The sequence below is a fragment of the Orycteropus afer genome, unplaced genomic scaffold (genome assembly GCF_000298275.1).
Source record: "Orycteropus afer afer isolate SDZICR_OR568_19922 unplaced genomic scaffold, OryAfe1.0 scaffold00035, whole genome shotgun sequence".
NCBI lineage: Eukaryota > Metazoa > Chordata > Mammalia > Tubulidentata > Orycteropodidae > Orycteropus > Orycteropus afer.
In genome coordinates, this window is record NW_006921622.1 from 3,180,747 (window position 1) to 3,200,302 (window position 19,556).

Genomic DNA, 19,556 nt, shown 5'->3' on the forward strand with positions numbered 1-19,556 from the left:
AGGTTTTAGAGCTCTCTCTTTACCTGAGTTTGCTTAACTATAAAAATAGAAGATTGGACTATGTCTTTCTTCTTTAACTCTGAAATTGTATTACTCCAATCTACTTAACAAATGTTGACTATATATAAATGTTCATTGCGTTAAAATTAGCAATATATACCATATTTTTGAATATTGTTTATACTAAAACTCAAATGTGTGCTATCAAGTTCATTTGACTTCTGATGATGGCTATGCAAATACATTAAGTGATCACTTCTGCAATTGTTCTGTTTGTTTAAGAGACCATGGTTGTTAGGTTAGAAGATCATTGAACCATATGAAGGTCAATAAAAGAATAAAAAGTCACTAGTTAGTGATGTGAGTACGAGGAACTTGATCCTAGTTCAATATCTTTGTATCCGTATGTTGTTCACAGTCAAAGGAGGAGCATTTTATCCTCAGCAATATGCACTTGCCCAGGATGGCTTCTGGAAGATTAATTAAGCTTGTGTTGTTTGAACTTCTTGAACTTGCTGCTTTCTCCATTCCCACACTTGTGATTGTGGAGCAGTTTGCCACCGCCTATCAAAGGACAAGGAATATATCTGAGAAAACACATTACTGGCTTATTGTTTCCTGTTCTATTGCCTACGTGGCTTCCATGACTCTGTTGATTTGGGTTCCCGTAAAAGTTCTCTTATACAAGAAACATCATCTTCGCAAAAAAATTAGAGGATGGTAAGTAAATGCAAGAGCTCTGGTGGTACAGTGGTTAAGTGCTCTGCTGCTGATGGAATGGTGGGCAGTTCCTACCCACCAGCTGCTCCATGGGAGAAAGATGTGGCAGTCTGCTTCCATTATGATTTTCTTGCTTGGAAATCCTATGAGACAGTTCTACTCTGTCCTCTAGGATCACCATGAGTTAGAATCAACTTGATAGCAGTGTGTCTGATTCATATGGGTTTAAGTAAATGAATTCTTTTGCAGAGAATCCCTGCATGTGATGCTTTCAAAGGTATTCTAATGTACTACTATGTGTGATGATATTAGCATAGAATGATTGCACATAAGTGAGATTAATGGGAAGTAACAATCACTGTTTCTATAAATGCATGCTCTATAATTTCTCTAGGGTCATTTTTCCTGAGAGTAGTAGCAAATTACATGTGTTACTAAGACTAGCCAGAGCTCCTAATAAGATTAGAGTTAGCAAGAGTCTGAGATACCTTGAGTAGTACATATTGGACTTAATTTCTCTATACTGTATTCTAAACTGCATAAAGTTATCATAGTGTATAAAAATCATAATCACAAAATTATAACATAGAATTTTACTTCTGCGTGTAACTGTGAAAGTAGTGTCTATGTGTCAATGCTTCCAATTGCATTGCTTTGCATACTTTGACCATTAATTGAGATTTTTAAGCAGCTGGTTCCCTTATTTAGATTTTTAAAAAGAACACTTGGCTGTGTTGGTAAATTCTATTACCCTTATGGGAAGAGTACTTCAATAATAGTACAGAAATATTACAAATAAATCAAGATTTAATGTTGATTTAATTAACAGTTTAACTGATATCTATATCGATTCATGTAAAGGTATTGAGAACAAATAAACCCTGATACATTAGTATTTTTCTTTTCAGATGTTCAAAGTTGATTCTAACTAGTCCGAGATTTCTTTAACATGTAAGATTTTCTTTCATGCTGGTCTTTTAAAGCCCAACAACACAAAACATATTTGAAAAGCAGGGAGCTGGGAATTGTAACACAAGCCTGAGCAGAAACATAAAAAAAGCATAGACAGAGCAATATACCTAGACACACCGAGGGGAGAAAGCTAAAGGGGAGAGCTAAAGTGTGGCATTCATGAGGAGCTCTTTAGGTACTGATACCAGATATGGTCCCTGAGCTTTGCCAGGGAACTTTCAGTTCTCTTTGGGAAAGCTCTTTAGGAGTTTCCGGAAGTAAATTGTTTTATTGTTGGCACTCCTTTTATCAGCAGGTTAAAGGGCTTTCCAAACCTTGACCTAGAGCCCCAGGGCATCTAAGTGGTAGACTCAGAGCTGGGTTGAGCCCTCCACCCCTCAGACCTATCAGGTGTTGCTTTGACTCTAATAGCCCTGGCTGGGCAGGAAGTTTTGAGGGAATGGGGAAAAGTCCAATGACAGAGGATAAACCATGGGGAACTGGCTCACCTCAGCCCAGGAAGGCACTCCTTAGTCTGCTTTTACATTGCCTCAAATCCCTAGGACCAATATAATTCAGGAAACAAACCTTCTCATGTCCCTTCCTCTTGTTCTTGAGCTCTAATACCTTCTTTACTGATCACTTATGTGCCAAGAACCTTATATATGGACTTCAAGAAGTAGGTGTTTTCATGAGTTTATCATTATTATTCCCAAGAGGGAACTGATTAGAGAGGTTTAGTAACTTTCCCAAAGTCAAGCAACTTGTGGGTGGAAGAGCCAAGATGTGGACGTAGGCCCATTTGACTCCATTAGTGACACTCCTAACGTCTACCCTAAATTGCATCTTTGAAAGATGAAGTCCCAGTCTGCAGGGGGAAATTGAGATTAATGGAGAGAGTTGCTTTTATTTCCTACTCCCTGGTGAGCATATTGTACCTCTGGGGTCTACTCAGATCTTTATATATCGGCTCAAGGTATCCTGTGGTGTAAGGTGTTTGGGATGCCACAAGAAATACATATTTTTCAGTAATTTCTTTTGGGAAGTACCCTTTAGGGTTGTAGTTTCTGTTTGTGGGTGTGGTTGACCACTAACACAGTTTTTTTTTTTTTTTTTTTTTTTTTATAGACAACAGACTAGTTATAATTTCAGTGAAACTGTGACACTATGTCCTCATGACCTCATTCACGAACTCTATCAAATTGTTATTTCTTAATGGCAGAGCAGGGAAAAAACAGCTGCTGAGCACTATTCCACAAAGCACTATTCCAGGAGCTTTGTGCGTTCTGTACTATTAAATTTAAACTTTATGATAATCCAGTGAGGTAGGTGCTGGTGTTTCCCATTTTAGATATAGATAAATAAACTGAAATACAAGGAAATCATTAACTTTGTCAAGTGATAAACCTATTATATAGTGGATTTGTGAGATCAGATCTATCTGATTCTATACTGTTTCCACCATCTCATGTGACTTTGACTTTTTCTTTACTCCTTCTGACTTTGAACTACAAGTGTGTTTCAAGAAATATGCAAACATCTTTCAGGTATTAAGATATGTGTAAATTAGGATACCTTTTTACCAAAGATGTGTATGTGGATATTATAATATATGTGGAAATATATAGGGGATCAAATATTTTGACCTTAGTTTCTTAATCTCTAAGTGAAGATGATGCAAAAATAATTTCTACTGTAGCAAGTGTGGATAGAAAATATTAATTATTTAAAAAAAATACATAAGTAGTTGATTATAGGAAACTTTGCAGATCCTTAGCATTTACAGATTTAATGTTGTCATCATGATCCCTACAAGACTGATCCTCAGGAGAGAGTGAGTCATCCTACTAGTATATGTGTGCCCAGCTCTGCAGGTAGGAGGGAGCAGATTTGGGTCCAAGCTGCAACTGTGACATTGACTGTGGGATCTACTGTGAGTTGTTTTAAAATCTCTGAGCTTTAATTTTGTTGTGTCTAAAACAAGGATAACCTAGAATTTCCATAGAGTGTTGTTTTGAGAAATTGAGTAAGATTATGCATAGAAAAGTCCTTGTTTAGTGCCTGACATATAGTTATTGTTCGATACTGGTAAGTTGGCTCTGACTCATGGAAACCCATGTACAAAACAATGAAACATTGTCTGGTCTTGCCCCATTTTCATGATTGTTGGTATGCTTGAGTCTGTTTTTGGACCACTGTGTGTTTTGAGTGCCTTTCAACCTTGGGGTCTTATAATCCAGCAATGTATCAGACAATATTGTGCTGTGATTTGTAGAGTTTTCATTGGCTAATTTTAGGAAGTAGACCACTAGTCCTTTCTTCCTGGTCTGTCTTAGTCTGCAAGCTCCACTGTAAACTGTCCACTGTGGGTGACCCTGCTGGCATTTGAAATATTGATGGCCTAGCTTCCAGTATCACAGCAACACGCGAGCTAACACAGTACAACAAACTGACATTCAGGTGATGGTGACATACAGTACATACTCAATAAACATTTTTATGTTATTATCTCAGGCTGATTTTGTTATTTCCATTTAAAATATGATCATGTTTAATCCTCAGAATGATTCTGAGAAGTTGTAGAAGTAAATGGTAAAACTGAAGGAATTATATGTTTTATGTGCTATTGCTAGAATTTGGAGATTTTTGAAGATCTCTTTTATCCGTTGACAATAATGAGGGCCAACATAATGATATCATTATTACAAGGTATTTTCATTTTACATTTTTCATTTTTGTTTCATGTTCTCACTTGACATGCACACCAGTGCTGTGAGGTTGACTAGCCTACATAGTTCTCATTTTATAAGGGAGGAACTGATCTTAAAACCTTTGAGACATACACTAAATCAATGGTGGAATCTGAAATTTTATCTTGTGCTCTTTACCCTTGTTAAACACTTTCTCATTTTTAGAATTCTTTCTTTCTTTCTTTCCTTTTTTTTTAAGGATGACTGTCATAGTTTGTAATATACCAGGAAGATGATATGAAGAATGAAAACAATTTAGTTACATATACACTAAACTGTATATTCCAGTGAATAAGAGAAATCCTTCCCTGAAATGTCAGTGAATGAGGGAGACCACTGAGCTACAAGGCCAGCCATGGAGAAAGTAGCTTTGAGCAGGGGAATCTTGGATTTGTGGTTTTTCCGAGCCATCATGATGATTTGTGAGTTTTCCAAGCTGCCTTGAGGCCTACAGCTAATTTCCAGAATTCTCTCCAGTCCTGTAGGGTACAAATACATCAGACAATAACATGTCAGAAATTCTAGGCAGTGCAACATTTGAAAGACCCCAATATTTTGGCCTACATTTTGCTTGGCTTAAAGCCTTATTATGTTCAGCAAGATTTAGATCTATTTTAAGTTATGCTGGTGGTGATAGTAGTAATAGTCATAGTAATGGTAATAGCAATACTATTACCATAGTACTATTAGTAAAATAATAGAAGATATTTAGTGAACAATTACTATGTACCAAGCACAGACAGAAACACAGTGCATGCATTATTTTAGTAAATTTCTTATGTTAGTTTCCTAGAATTGATATAACAAAACACTGCAGACTGGCTAGCTTATAAGAACAGAAATGTATTCTCTCACAGCTCTGGAGGCTAGAAATTGGGATTTAAGGTATCAGCAGGGCATTACTCATTCTGAAGGCTGTAGGGAGGAATCTGTTCCATACCTTTTTCTTAATCTGGCAGTCCTTGACTTGCAGATGCATCACTGCAAACTCCCTCACCATATGCTGTTCTCCCTGTATGTATTTTTGTTTCTTTTCCTCTTCTTATGAAGACACCAGCCATATAGGACTAAGACCTACCCTAATACAGTATGACCACATGTTAACTCATTATATCTGCAAAGACCATATTTCCAAATAAAGAAATTCATAGGTACTGGGGGTTAGAACTTGAAAATACCTTTTTTTTTAGGAGCACAATTCAACATGTAACACACTCTAACATTTATAGATAAGAATCATGATAATTTCCATTTTATAAATGAGGAAACTGGAGCATAGAGAGCTTAAAAGATCACACAGCCAGTGGATTTGAAGCCATGACTGGACCTGAGGCATATGTCTCCAGAACCTGGTTTCTTAACTGTCTTACTGTTCCACGGCAGCACACCCAATGAAACACACAGCATCAGGAACACCTGTGCACTTCTGAACAGACTGGCTAACCTGAAGGAAGTAGAGCTCATTCTTCTCAGCATTCTTGAGAAGGTCTTTAGTAAGTTATGGTTAACTAAACACCAGTGCTTAACATTTTTTCTAAGAATACTCACATCTCTCTCAGTGGGTCTGTCATCTTCTTTTATAACTCAGTGTTATGGATGGAGTTGTGTCTCTCAAAAATAAGTGTCAAATTGATTGGGTCATGATTCTCAATATTATGTAAGTAGTCACCATTTTGTGATCTAATATTATCCTATGTGTTATAAATCCTCACCTTTATCATGTTAATGATTATCAATGGTTGTTAATGAATGTGACAATCATATACTCTTATCTACTATGCCAGGAATGACAAATCAAAAAGGAATAATGCTACATTCATTGTAAAAAAGAACATTTTGAGGTCTATCCTGAAGTGCAATGCTGACAGTGGTAGGATAATAACCATATGCCTACAAGGAAGAGCAGTTAATACTGTTACTATTCAGATTTACTCACCAACTGCTAAAGTGGAAGATAAAGAAATTGAAGCTTTTTTACCAACTTCTGCAGTTTGAAATTGACCAGACATGCCATCAAGATGTATTGATAATTACTGGTGATTGGAATGCAAAAGTTGGAAACAAAGAAGAAGCATGGGTAGTTGGAAAATATGGCCTCAGTGATAGAAATGATGCTGAAGACTGATAGAATTTTGCAGGACTAACCACAGATTCATTGCAAATACCTTTTTTCAACAGCGTAAACTCTGACTATACAAGTGGACCTCACCAGATGGAATACACAAGAATCAAATCCACTATACCTGTGGAAAGAGATAATGGAGAAGCTTAATATCATCATTCAGAATAAGGCCAGGAGCTGACTGTGGAACAGATCATCAGTTGCTCCTATGCAAGTTCAACTTGAAGCTGAAGAAAATGAAATCAAGTCCACCAAGTCAAAATACAACATTGATTATATCCCACCTGGATTTAGAGGTCATCTGAAGAATAAATTTGACACAGTGAACACTGATGACCGAAGACGAGATTAGTTGTGGGATGACATTAAAAACATCATACATGAAGAAAGCAAAAGGTCATTAAAAAGGCAGGAAAGGAAGAAAAGACCAAGATGGATAGCAGAAGAGACTCTGAAACTTGCTCTTGAATGGAGAATAGCTAAAGTGAATGGATGAAATGATGAAATAAAAGAGCTGAACGGAAGATTTTGAAGGGCAGCCCAAGAAGACAAAGTATAATGAATGTGCAAAGGCTTAGAATTAGAAAACCAAAAGGGAAGAACATGCTCAGCATTTTTCAAGCTAAAAGAACTGAAGAAAAACTTCAGGCCTTGAGTTGTAATAGTGAAGGATTCTATGGGTAAAACATTGAATGATGCAGGAAACATCAAAAGAAAATGGAAGGAATACACAGAGTCACTGTACCAGAAAGAATTGCTCGATGTTCAAACATGCCAGGAGGTAGCATATGATCAAGAACCAATGATATTCAAGGAAGAAGTCCAAGCTATACTGAAAGAATTGACAAAAAAAAAAAAAAAAAAAAGCAAGGCTTTAGGAACCTGGAATACCCACTGAGATGTTTCAACAAATGGATGCAATCCTGGAGACTCTAACTCATTTAAGCCAAGAAATCTGGATGACAGCTATCTGGCCAACCAACTGGAAGAGATCCGTATTTGTGCCCATTCCAAAGACAGGTGGTACAACAGAATGTGGAAATTATTGTATATCATTAATACCACACACGAGAAAAATTTTGCTGAAGATAATTCAAAAATGGTTGTGGTATTACATTGACAGGAAGCTACCAGGAATTCAAGTCCGATTCAGGAGGGGGCATGGAATGAGGAATATCATTGGTGATGTTAGATGGAGCAGGGCGGAAAGCACAGAATACCACAAAGATGTTTATGTGTGTTGTATTGACTATGCAAAGCTATTAAGCTGTGTGGATCATAACAAATTATGGATACCATTGAGAAGAATGGGAATTCTGGACACCTAATTGTGTTCACAAGAAACCTATACGTAGCCCAAGAGGCTGTCATTTGCACAGATCAAGGGGATACTGAATGGTTTAAAATCAGGAAAGGTGTGCATCAGGGTTGTATCCTCTCACCGTACTTACTTAATCTGTATGCTGAGCAAATAATCAAAGAAGCTGGACTATATGAAGAAGAATGTGACATCAGGGTTGGAGGAAGACTCAGTAACAATGTGATATGCAAATGACACAACCTTGCTTGCTGAAAGTGAAGAAGACTTGAAGACTGTAGCTTTCAGTATGAATTACACTTCAAAATAAAGAAAACAAAAATCCTCAAAACTGGGCCAATAAGCAACACAACAGTAAATGGGAAAAGATTGAAGTCGGTGATTTGACTTTACTTGGATCCACAATCAACACCCATCGAAGCAGCAGTCAGGAAATCATATGATGTATTGTATTGGGCAAATCTTCTGCAAAAGACCTCTTTAAAGTGTTTAAGAGCAAAGATGTCACTTTGAAGACTAAGGTGAGTCTGATTCATGCCATGGTATTTTCAATTTATCTGGTAAATGAATAAGGAAAATGGAAGGAGAATTGACTCATTTGAATTGTGGTGTGGGCAAAGAATATTGAAAACTCTGTGGACTGCCAGAAGAATGAACAAATCTCTCTTGGAAGAAATACAGCTGGAATGCTCCTTTGAAGCAAAAATGACCAGACTTTGTATCATGTACTTTGGTAATGTTGTCAGAAGGGACCAGTCCCTGGAGAGGGATACAATGCTTGGTCAAGTAGAGAGTCAGCACAAAAGGGGAAGATCCATACGAAGACAGATTGACGCAGTGGCTATAATGATGGGCTCAAGCATAGCAAGGATTATGAGTGTGGTACTGGACTGGGCATAAATTTGTTCTATTGTACAGAGGGTCACTATGAATTGGAACCGACTTGATGGCACCTAACAACAGCAACAACATGATGTTAATGAGGCAGGATGCAATCTACAGGATTAGGTTGTATCTTGAGTTAGTCTCTTTTGAGATATAAAAGGTATTAAACAAGCAAGCAGAGATTAGAAGGGCCTACTACCACTAAGAAAGAAGATCCAAGAGGGGCGTGCATCCTTTGTACCCAGGGTCCCTGTGCTAAGAACCTCCTAGACCCAGGCGAAGACTGATGCCAAGACACATGGAGATCTCCAAGGAACAGCATGGATTTCACAGATTTTGAAAGAATAAAGGATCTTTGCCCAGAGTTGGCAGAGAAAACTCCCCTTGAGCCAGCACTCTGAATTTGGACTTCTAGTCTAAACTGTGAAAAAATAAATTTGTTTGTTAAAGCCATCCATTTGTTGTTATTTCTTTTATAGCAGCTTTAGATAACAAAAACACTCAGTATTAATATCTTTGACTGTGGGCTTGTTCTTCCTTGCCTCATCATATCCAGTAGATCAGCAAAGGTATATTTACTTTTCCTTTTCTCTTCCTGCTATGTGAAGTGTCATCACATTCCATTAATTCTTTCTTTTTTGTATCTTTTGCACCAGCTTCTAGTTTCCCTATGCCTATTAGGCCCTTATTTCTAGGGATACCATATACTTGAGTTTATGGCATGGTTCCAAAAATTTCCATATGATCAGATCCAATGTTACCATATCATTTCTCTCTCTCTTTCTCTCTCTCTTTTGGGTTCAGGGAAATATGAAGAACATTCTGTTAACTAATGCAGGGACTGTAGCAACTCTTACCAACTGGCATACTTGTTCTCCACTTCTTCTTGTCCCCTAATCACTTTCCAGTCCTTGTTGACAGAATAACTTGAAAAAAGTTTCTACATATCAGCTCCATCCCTTAGAAATCTACTCTTCTCTTTGCTCAAAGAAATAAGCTATGACATTATACCACATAATTTTAAAGCTTGAAAGAATCTTAGCATTCATCTCATGAAATATTTCTCACAATACAGACAGACAGTCTACTTCTGATTTTACAGAGAATTAACTATTTTGGGGCCTCTAAATATTAGAACAATCTTTCTTATTGTCTTATATTGAAATATAATCTACTACCATGTAACTTCCTTCCAAATCTTCTTCATAGATTTCACTTCCTCTTCCTTCCCTTTATATGCTTTAATATAAATAATATTTACTCCTTTAATATACTGGTAAATATTGCATATAAAGTCAATATGGGCCCCTACTTTCTCCTTTTTTATTGCTTTTTGTGTACTCTCATCTGCTCTCATAATGTAATGCCTGCCACTTGTATGGTGACTCCCAAAACTGTATCCCCAAAGGTGACCTCTTCTCTGACCTCACTGTATCTACATGAAAGCTTTTTGAATTTTTGAAGGAGGTGACGTCACTCTGCCATCTTGCCTACATCCCAACTTGGTCTTCCAAGTCTTCCCCAGTATCCAGAGTTCCATCAATCTTTCTTGTCCTATGGTTTCTGGATCTTTTACTCTTTTGACAGTTTCCTTGGCATGTTCCTGGCTTGTAAACGTTTAGATATGATCTTACTAATGGCAGCATAAGACTTCAGTAATAACAATGTCTCTATTGTTTCATAACAGGGTGGAAATGACTACAATTCCTGGAAGAACTTGCTCTCTATGCAGGGTTTCCTCATCTCGAACTTAGACAATTCCCCAGAGCTTCTAAGGGTCTTAAAACCAAAGACTGTACCTTAAATGTCTATATCCTTAGAACAAAATGTAGTCATATATTTACAACAGTTTAGAGGAATGGGTGAATGAATGAATACTTAAACTATATTTTTAAGCCTGGACCCAGTAATTTACCCTTATTCCTACTAAATATCATTATATTGGCTTTAGCCACTTTCTAATCAATTGAAATGTGTTGAATTCTGATGCTGTCATTCAGAATGCTAGCTGTCCCTCTTGATTTTGTGTCATGGTGAGCATATCATCCTCATCTCTCCTGTAGTCACTAGTAAATGTCTTAAATGTGGGCAATTTTACTAGAAATTTTCCATGTTAATAATGATCCACTAGTGTTCTCTCAAATAGTTTCTCACTTATTTGAATTTCCTTCCAGTTCCCATTTGCTTAGTATCTTTTTTCAATAAATATTTATAGAGTAGCTGTTAGCTGTTTGGGGAATACTAACCACATGCTGAAATCATGTGTGCCAGTCACCATATCCTAGGAAATAGCTGGTATTCAAGATGGTCCACTCTCTGATCTCTGTCTACTTTTCCAAACTACCTCCCTGCACAGATTCTTCATTATAGCATAATGTTATTCACAGCCTACCTGAAAATTCATAAGGCATTGGATCTTTCCTTAGGGAGAACTTGTAACCTACTGTCAAGGTGCGTTGCTACACATGAGAACATTAGAAATAAGTACAAAACAATATACAAGAAATTACTAGATATGATGTGACCCATTACAAATCTGGGCTTTAATAAAGCCCAGAGGAAAGCATCATCAAAACTGTTGATACTGACTGTAGGAGAGGTACCTTTTTTGATTGATTCTTTCTACGCTTCTCCTACCTCACCTCATCAGCTCACCCCAGTCCCTTGGCACTCAGCAGGTATTCAATACAAGTTATTATGGAATCAAGTTTGTTAAGAGATCACTGTACTTTGGAATAGCTAACCTTCCCTTAGAGAGCAAGTTTCATAAGGGAATCTAGATTTGAACTGAGTTTGGGGAGATAGGAGAGAAAAAAAATTCTAGAAAAGTTATGACTCATAGTAATGGACTGATGTAGGAATAAGCATGAATTCTTTAAGCAAAGGGAGAAAATCAAGTAGCTTAGAGAAATATCTGGACAGTACTGCAGAATGGTTAGGAGAGTGGGTTTTAGAGTCAGAAAGACCTGGATTAGAATAATTAGATTAGAATTTATTTCTCACCTTTTAACTGGGATATTGGGCAAATTTATTAAACTTTCAACATCAATTTCTTCATCTGTAAAATGGGGATGATACTTTACTCCTTGATACCTTTTGCATTGGACAAATGTGCTGCAAAAGATCTCTTTAAAGTGTTAAAGAGCAAAGATATCACCTTGAGGACTTAAGTGTGCCTTACACAAACCATGGCTTTTTCAATCACCTCGTATGCATGTGAAAGCTAGAGAATGAGTAAGGAAGACCAAAGAAAAATTGATGCATTCAAATTATGGTGTAGGTGAAGACTATTGAATGTGTTGTGCCAGAAGAATGAACAAATCTGTCTTGAGAGAAGTACAGCAAGAATTCTCCTTAGATGTGAGGATGGTGAGACTTCATCTCACATACTTTGAACATGTTATCAGGAGGGACCAATCCTGGAGAAGGATGACATGCTTGGTAAAGTAGAAAGTCAATGAAAAAGATAAAGACCTCAATGAGATGGATTGACACAGTGGGTGCAACAATGGGCTCAAACAGCAACAATAATGGAGATGGTGCAGGTCTGGGCAGTTTCATTGTGTTGTACATGAGGTTGCTAGAGTCAGAACTGACTCAGTGACACCTAACAACAGTAACAACATTGTTTGGCTGCAACAGTGGGCTCAAAGCAATGATTATGAGGATGACACAGGACCAGGAAATGTTCATTCTGTTGTACATAGGGTCGTTGTGAGTCGGAACCAAATTGATGGCACCTAATAATAACAACAATTTACTCAGAGGGTTGTTTTAAGGTTTGAGTAGTGTATGTAAAATACTTTCCTATAATCAGTGCCTTAAAGCCAAATATTTTATCTTATATATCATTATAGCCTTAGAACAGAGGGTAGTACATTCCTTTAACAATAGTTTAGATAAATCGGTGAATGAATGACATTCAGTATGAGCTCACTAAGTCAGTGTAGACTGGAAATCTTACTGTTACACATTGGAGAGTTGAGACCAGATGGCTGGGAACCTTGAAAGAGAGGCAGGGAAATTTTGACTTAATGAGTTACATAAAAGAGAACCTTTATGAATTTCTGAGCAGACAGTGGTTTCCCAAGTTATTGCCTGACTCCTTCCACCCACCATGCTTCCTCTATGAGAAATCTTAGGGCCAGACATTCTTGCTTCACACACAGGAATCTTCAATCTGCAATCTTCTATATATAAAAAATCTTATATATATATATATATATATATGGATAACTATATCATTATACAACTGCCAAACTACATCTTTACATAACTGCCAAACCACTGAGAATCATGGCCCAGTCAAGTTGACACACAACCTTAAACCTGAATAATCTCTAAAGGAAGATAATTACAAAATCATACGTTTGCTCTGAAATGATACAACTAACATGTGTACAACTGAAAATGCACTAACCCCATTTACATCTGGTATTTTATAGGGGAGGGAAGAAAACAAAAATACTACATATACATATACAACATATACATATACATGTGCAAAAAACAAAGAAGAAATCCTCATAACAATTACAGACTTTGTTTCTGCAACTGGTCACATGGTCATAACTGGTATTTAGAACTATCTTCTTCCACCATTCATTCTGTATTCCTCTTACCCTCATCAAACTCCTCAACTGGTGGTGGTTCTTTTCCTAGGGGTATGACCCAAACTTTCATTCCTAAAGACCTGGGTCATTAGTAGTCATGTCAGAATATGGTTGCTGTTCTTTTCCACTGACTTTAATCAAAGGGCCTGGTAGTACTAAGATACACCCTAAGGAATCTTCTGTATTCTAGATATACTCTTTTTTACTTCCATTATGAAACATCAGTCTGATTTCCCGTTGGTAGTCAGGGTCAATCACACCAATCAATATGTTAATTTGCTTCTTTGCCTGTTGATCCAGAGACATGAGGAGACCAATGTGACTGAATGGCATTCTTAACTTCCAGTTCAATAGAATCCATGTTGTTTCTCCAGGTGGGAGCATTCCTCCCTTTGTAACTAAGACCTCTAGATACCCAGGGCATAAAGTCACAGGGACAGTAAGCAAAAATTTTGCTGATGAATCATTTGGGGTAATAGTGAGTGGTGCCACTCTCATCTCCACTCCTTGATTCCTGGAACCATGAATCTTGGCTATGGGAGGAACAGCATCATATATTGGATGCTGGTTTACAGTATATTCAGCCTCCTGGAGAACATTGCCCCAACCCTACAAAGTGTAGTCACCTAGATGGCACCATACTTGTGTCTTTTTTTTTTTTAAAGTTTTATTGTGATTTGGGTGAAAGTCTACAGAGCAAATTCATTTTCCATACAGCAGTTCATACCGTAATTGTGTCTTTAGAAGGCTATGCCATCATTCTATTAAGCTAGCTGCTTCAGGATGATGTAAAACATAGTAAGACCAGTGAATTCCATTATCATGGGCCCATTGCTATGCTTCTTTTTTTTTTTTTTTTTTTTGTGAAATGAGTCCCTTGATCCAAGGTGATGCTGTGTGGGATACCATGATAGTGGATAAGACATTCTGTGAGTCATTGGATGGTGGTATTGGCAGAGGCATTGTATACAGGGAAGGAAAATCCATGTCCAGTAAAAATGTCCATCCCAGTAAGAATGAAATGCCGCCCTTTCCATGATGGAAGTGGTTCCATGTAATCAACCTGCACCAGGTTCCTGGCTTGGTGGCCCATGGTTACCACTGGCAGTTTGAGCACTCAGCAGTAGCTTAAGCCAAGTCAGCCTTGGTGAGTGGAAGTCCATGTTGCTGACCCCATGCATAACCTCCATCCTTGCCACCATGACCACTTTGTTCATGAGCCCATTGGGCAATGATAGGAGTGGCTAGGAAAGGATGATGACTGGCTTCCACAGAATTCATCATCCTACCCACTTGACTGTTAAAATCCTTCTATGCCCAAGTCACTCTTTGATAAACGTTCACATGAGACACAAATATCTTCACCCTTTAGCCCTTTTAGAGAGGTCTATGCACATACTTTTCCCCACACTTCTTTGTCATCAATTTTCCAATAATGTTCCTTCTAAGTCCCTGACCATCCAGCCAGACCACTGGCCACAACCATAGAATCAGTATATAATCACACATTTGACCATTTATCCTTCCAAGCAAAGTGAATAACCAACTGCACTGCCTAAAGTTCTGCCCATTGGGAGGATTTCCCTTCATCACTATCTTTTGGGGAGATCCCAGGAAGATGCTGCAATACTGCCACTGTCCACTTTGGTGTGATCCCTGCTAATTGCACAGAACAATCTGTAAAGAAGGCACAAGTTTTCTCTACTTCAGCCAACTGATTGTAAGGAACTCCCCATGAAGCCATAGGTTCAGACTTGGAGGGAAAATGTAGTGTGACAGAAGTAGACACCAGTGGCATTTGAGCCACTTCCTTATGCAACTTACTTGTGCCTTCATGTCCTTCTTAGGCCCAATCTTGTATATACCACTTCCATTTAATGATGTAGCGCAACTGTGCACATCTGACTTTATAACTCTATGGGTCAGACAACACCTAGTTTAATGATGGGCAGCTTAGGCTGCATAGTGACTTGGCAGCCCATGGTTAAAACTAGCAGCTTTTTGAATCACTTGATAAACAGGCCAGAGTAATACATCCCAATGAGGGAAATGTTGCCTCCAAATTCCAAAAAGGCCCACCAGGCATGTGCTCCCTTTTTAGTTATAAGAGGGACCAGATGCAATAACATAACCTTCACTTTAGAAGGAATGTCTTGGCATGCCTCACACCACTGGAACCCTAGAAATTTCACTGAGGTAGAAAGTGCCTGAATTTTTGTTGGCTTAATTTACCATGTTTAGCATGCAAATGTCTTTCCAATGAGTCTAGAGGCATTGATATGCCTTCCTTATGATAACATCAATGTAATGGACCAGTGTAACATCTTGTGTAAGGGAAAGGTGATCAAGGTCCCTGCAGACTAAATTATGACATAGAGTAGGAGAGTTGATACACTGAGGTAGAACAGTGCAGTTGTATTTCTGGACTTGCCACCTGAAGGTAAACTTCTTCTGGTGATCCCTTGAAACTAGACTTGAGAAAAAAGCACTGGATAGCTCAATAGCTGCATACCAAGTACCAGCAGATGTATTAATTTATTCAAGCAATGAAACTGTCTTTGGAACTGCATCTGCAACTAGAGTCACCACCTGATTAAATTATGATAATCCACTATCATTTTCCAAAATCCATCTGTTTTTTGCATAGGACAAATAGGCAAGTTAAGGGGTAGTGGGAATAACCACCCCGGCATCTTCAAGATCTTTATGGTGACAGTAAGCTCTGTAATACCTCTGGGAACATGGAATTGGTTTTGGTTTACTAGTTTCTTAGGTAGGGGAAGTTCTAATGGCTTCCATTTGGCTTTCTCTTCCATAATATCCATGACCATACTTGTCAGGAATCCAATGTGAGGGTTCTGCCAGTTGCTGACAATATCTATTCCAATTAGGCTTTCGGAATTGGGAAAGTCAGTACACGATGGGTTTGGGAACCCACTGGACCCTCTGTGAAATGGATCTGAGCTAAGACTCCATTAACAACCTGGCTTCTATATGCCCTCACTCTGGCTGGTGGGTCACAGTGACATTTTGGGTCTGCTGGAATTAGTGTCAGTTCATAGCCAGTATCCAGTAATTCCTGAAAAGTCTGATTATTTCTTTTTCCCCAAGGAATAATCACTCTCATAAAATGCCACAGATCCCTTTGGGGAAGGCTGGGAGAAACAATAACCATATAAATTTTTGGCAGTGTCGTGGGGTCCTTCCTCGATGGCATCCAATCTCCCTTTAAGTCGGTTGTGGCTCTGTAAACTGGCTTAAGTCTGGGAATTGATTGTGATTCCCTATTCTGGTGATTTGAGTTAGACTGCTATTCACTTGCCCTAGAATTCTTCCACTTGTGCAAATCAAGTAAATATTTAATAGATTTCCCATATATTTCACACCTAGGGACACTATGCCTGAGTAGCCAACATCATAAATTCATATGAATCAGACTATTCTGATTACTGCTTTGACTCCATTGTCCATTATGGTAGCTATGCCCACCTTGTCTTTGCTGATTAAGTGCTGCAACTTATACCCTACCACCACAGAATCCAATCAACTACACTACCAGAGCTCCTTCTATTGTAATTAGGAATCTTAATTCAGATAGAGCAGTTTCCACTGTCAAATCTGACTTCCATAAATAGCAATCACAGCAGTCTTCAAGGTTACTGGGGCTCCCTTCACTAATTTGTTTTGCATTCTTGTGGTAAAAGGTGTGTCCTCTGGGCATTCCATGTGTGGGTCTGTGGTCTAACCTGATCAGTTCACTCTATCATGGCAATTTCACTAAGCCTTTGGTTACCTTCTTCTATAGTATGCCATGGCAGGTCTCGTACTTCAATTTGATTTATTTTATGTCACTGTGTAATTTATGCTTCAGTGAACCAACCAAATCAATTATTAGATCCATTTCTAACCTCTGGAGCTGAAATATTTAATGAAGAATCTGTGCTTAGTGGTGTCATATCAATAAACTCAGACTAGTTCAACTTTATGTTCCTTGCACCATTTATCCCAATAGCCATTCCCACACATATTCCCCAGATTTCTGTTTGTACATATTACAAAAATCATATATATATATATATATATATATATATATATTTTTTTTTTCCCCAAGTGTAGCATACCTCTTAAAAGGTCACACTTTGTACTTCACCTTTTGGGGCTCATAGGGACTTAAGTCTTGTTATAGGTCTAGAAACAAAAGTAGGAGCTCTGGTGTGGTGTAGTGCCTAAGGCGGTTCAAACCCAGTAGCCACTCCTCAGAAGGAAGACTGGGCAATCTACTTCCAGAGTTAGTAACTCAGAAACCCAAGGAGGGGTCGCTATGAGGTAGAATCGACTCCACAGCAGTGAGTTTGGTATTTTGGTTTAGAAGCAAAGTAGGTGGTGGGACAGATCCTGGGAACATTCACCATTGTCTTGTAAGACATTTGTTTTAGGTGATGCCACAGGCAATGCCCCAGGTGTCATCTCAGACAAAGATCTTTTAGGCACACTGAGTTAACCTCATCTAATAAAGGTAGAAAGGATAATGATTTTCCTCAGGAGGGTGCAATAGCAGACAAATATGGAGTCATCTCTTCAGATGGAGGATGGTGCTGTTGGCAGGAGTTAGTCAGTGGAATTTAGGGTCCCAATGACCCCATTTTCCTGATTGTCTGCCCATATGTGTCCGTCACAAGTACGTTTCATCCCAATTAATGCCCTCACTTTAATTTCAGGCACAATTCAAGGTTGGGAATTCAATTGGCATTATAATCCAGCCACTTTTACAATAAGACTCTGGATTTGGATTTTGGCAATATCAGTTATGTTACAACGAGAAATAAGGTTTTCTTTTAGGGTACAAGTGGCATCTTCCAAGGTCTTTTACGTGGTGCCTGAACTGTGATTCTGAAGCCCTGAGCTCATCTCTTTCTTTCACCACTTTGTCTAACAAAAGTAGGACCAAACAATCAGCTTTTTTATACTTCTCATTCTGAGAAAATTGTAGAAAAATATCTACAATGTGCAATGACCCAGAGCCTGTTTCTCACAGATGTTTGATCGATTGGTGGTGATATTTTGCTTAGTTCTATTGCCACTTCATGCCATGGATTAGCAATGCCCTATATACTCTGGAGGCAGAGTCATGGGTACCTTAAAGACTAGCCAGACTTCAGAACAAATTTAAAAAACTCATCCTTACAATTTCATTTGTTTCTCTAGAACCACTCTGGGTACTAAATGTCTTAGGCTGGATTCTATAGATGAGAGAGAGAGAGAGAGAAAGAGAGAGAGAGATCTTAAGGAAATGGCTTACATGGTTGTAGAGGCTGGCAAGTTCAAAGTCCGTGGGTCAAGCTGGAGACTTCTCCTGACACATCTAGCTACAGGAGCTGATGAATCCAAGATCAGCAGATCAGATGGCAGCCTACTGGCTCATGGCCAATGAAGGATGACAAATCAAAGATAGGCAGGTAAGATGGCAGGATGCTGGCACACAATCTGCAGAGGCTGACAAATCTCAAAAACTGGAAGTCAGATGATGACAAGCTGGATTCAGGATCCAGAGCAAGTGAGCAAGCTTTGCCAAAATGTCCATATGTATTTTGGATGCAAGTCGTAACCCAGTTGAAACTCCCCTTACATCTGTTTGGCTGATCACATCAGATCACATCATGGGAGATGATCACATACATAACTGCTAAATTACATCATTACATAACTGGAAGACTACATCATTACATAACTACCAAACCATCAAAAATTGTGGCCCAGCCAAAGTGACACACCAACTTAACTATCACAGTGACCTATGGTGTTAACAGAGGATGTGAATCCTAGTCTCCATGACCCTGAGATCAGAAGAACTAGATGGTACCTGGTACCACTTCTGACTCCTCTGAAAGGGATCACAAAAGAAGGTTCTGGATAAGATGGGTGAAAAATGTTTAACAAAACTCAAAATCACAAAAAAGACCAGGCTTACTTATCTGATGAAGACTGGTGGAACCCCCAAGACTATGGCCCTTAGACACCATTCAACGAAGTCTGGAACTGACCCCACTCCTGTGGCTTAACTTTCAGCCAAATGATGTTGTTGTTGTTGTTATGTGCTGTCGAGTCAGACCTGACTCATAGTGACCCCTCCTTGGGTTTCCGAGGCAGTATCACTACGGAAGTAGATTGCCCAATCTTCCTTCCAAGGAGTGGCTGGT

General features: G+C 38.5%; 1 protein-coding gene across 1 annotated transcript in view; it reads left to right on the forward strand.

The window, feature by feature from the left end:
* The first annotated feature begins 463 nt into the window (after positions 1 to 463).
* The window catches only part of TMEM236 (transmembrane protein 236), a 61,162-nt gene continuing 42,069 nt past the window's right edge, over positions 464 to 19,556 (forward strand). Inside the window, exon 1 of the mRNA XM_007936339.1 lies at positions 464 to 720. Coding sequence (XP_007934530.1) covers positions 464 to 720 — 257 coding nt within the window. The remainder of the gene's footprint in view (positions 721 to 19,556) is intronic.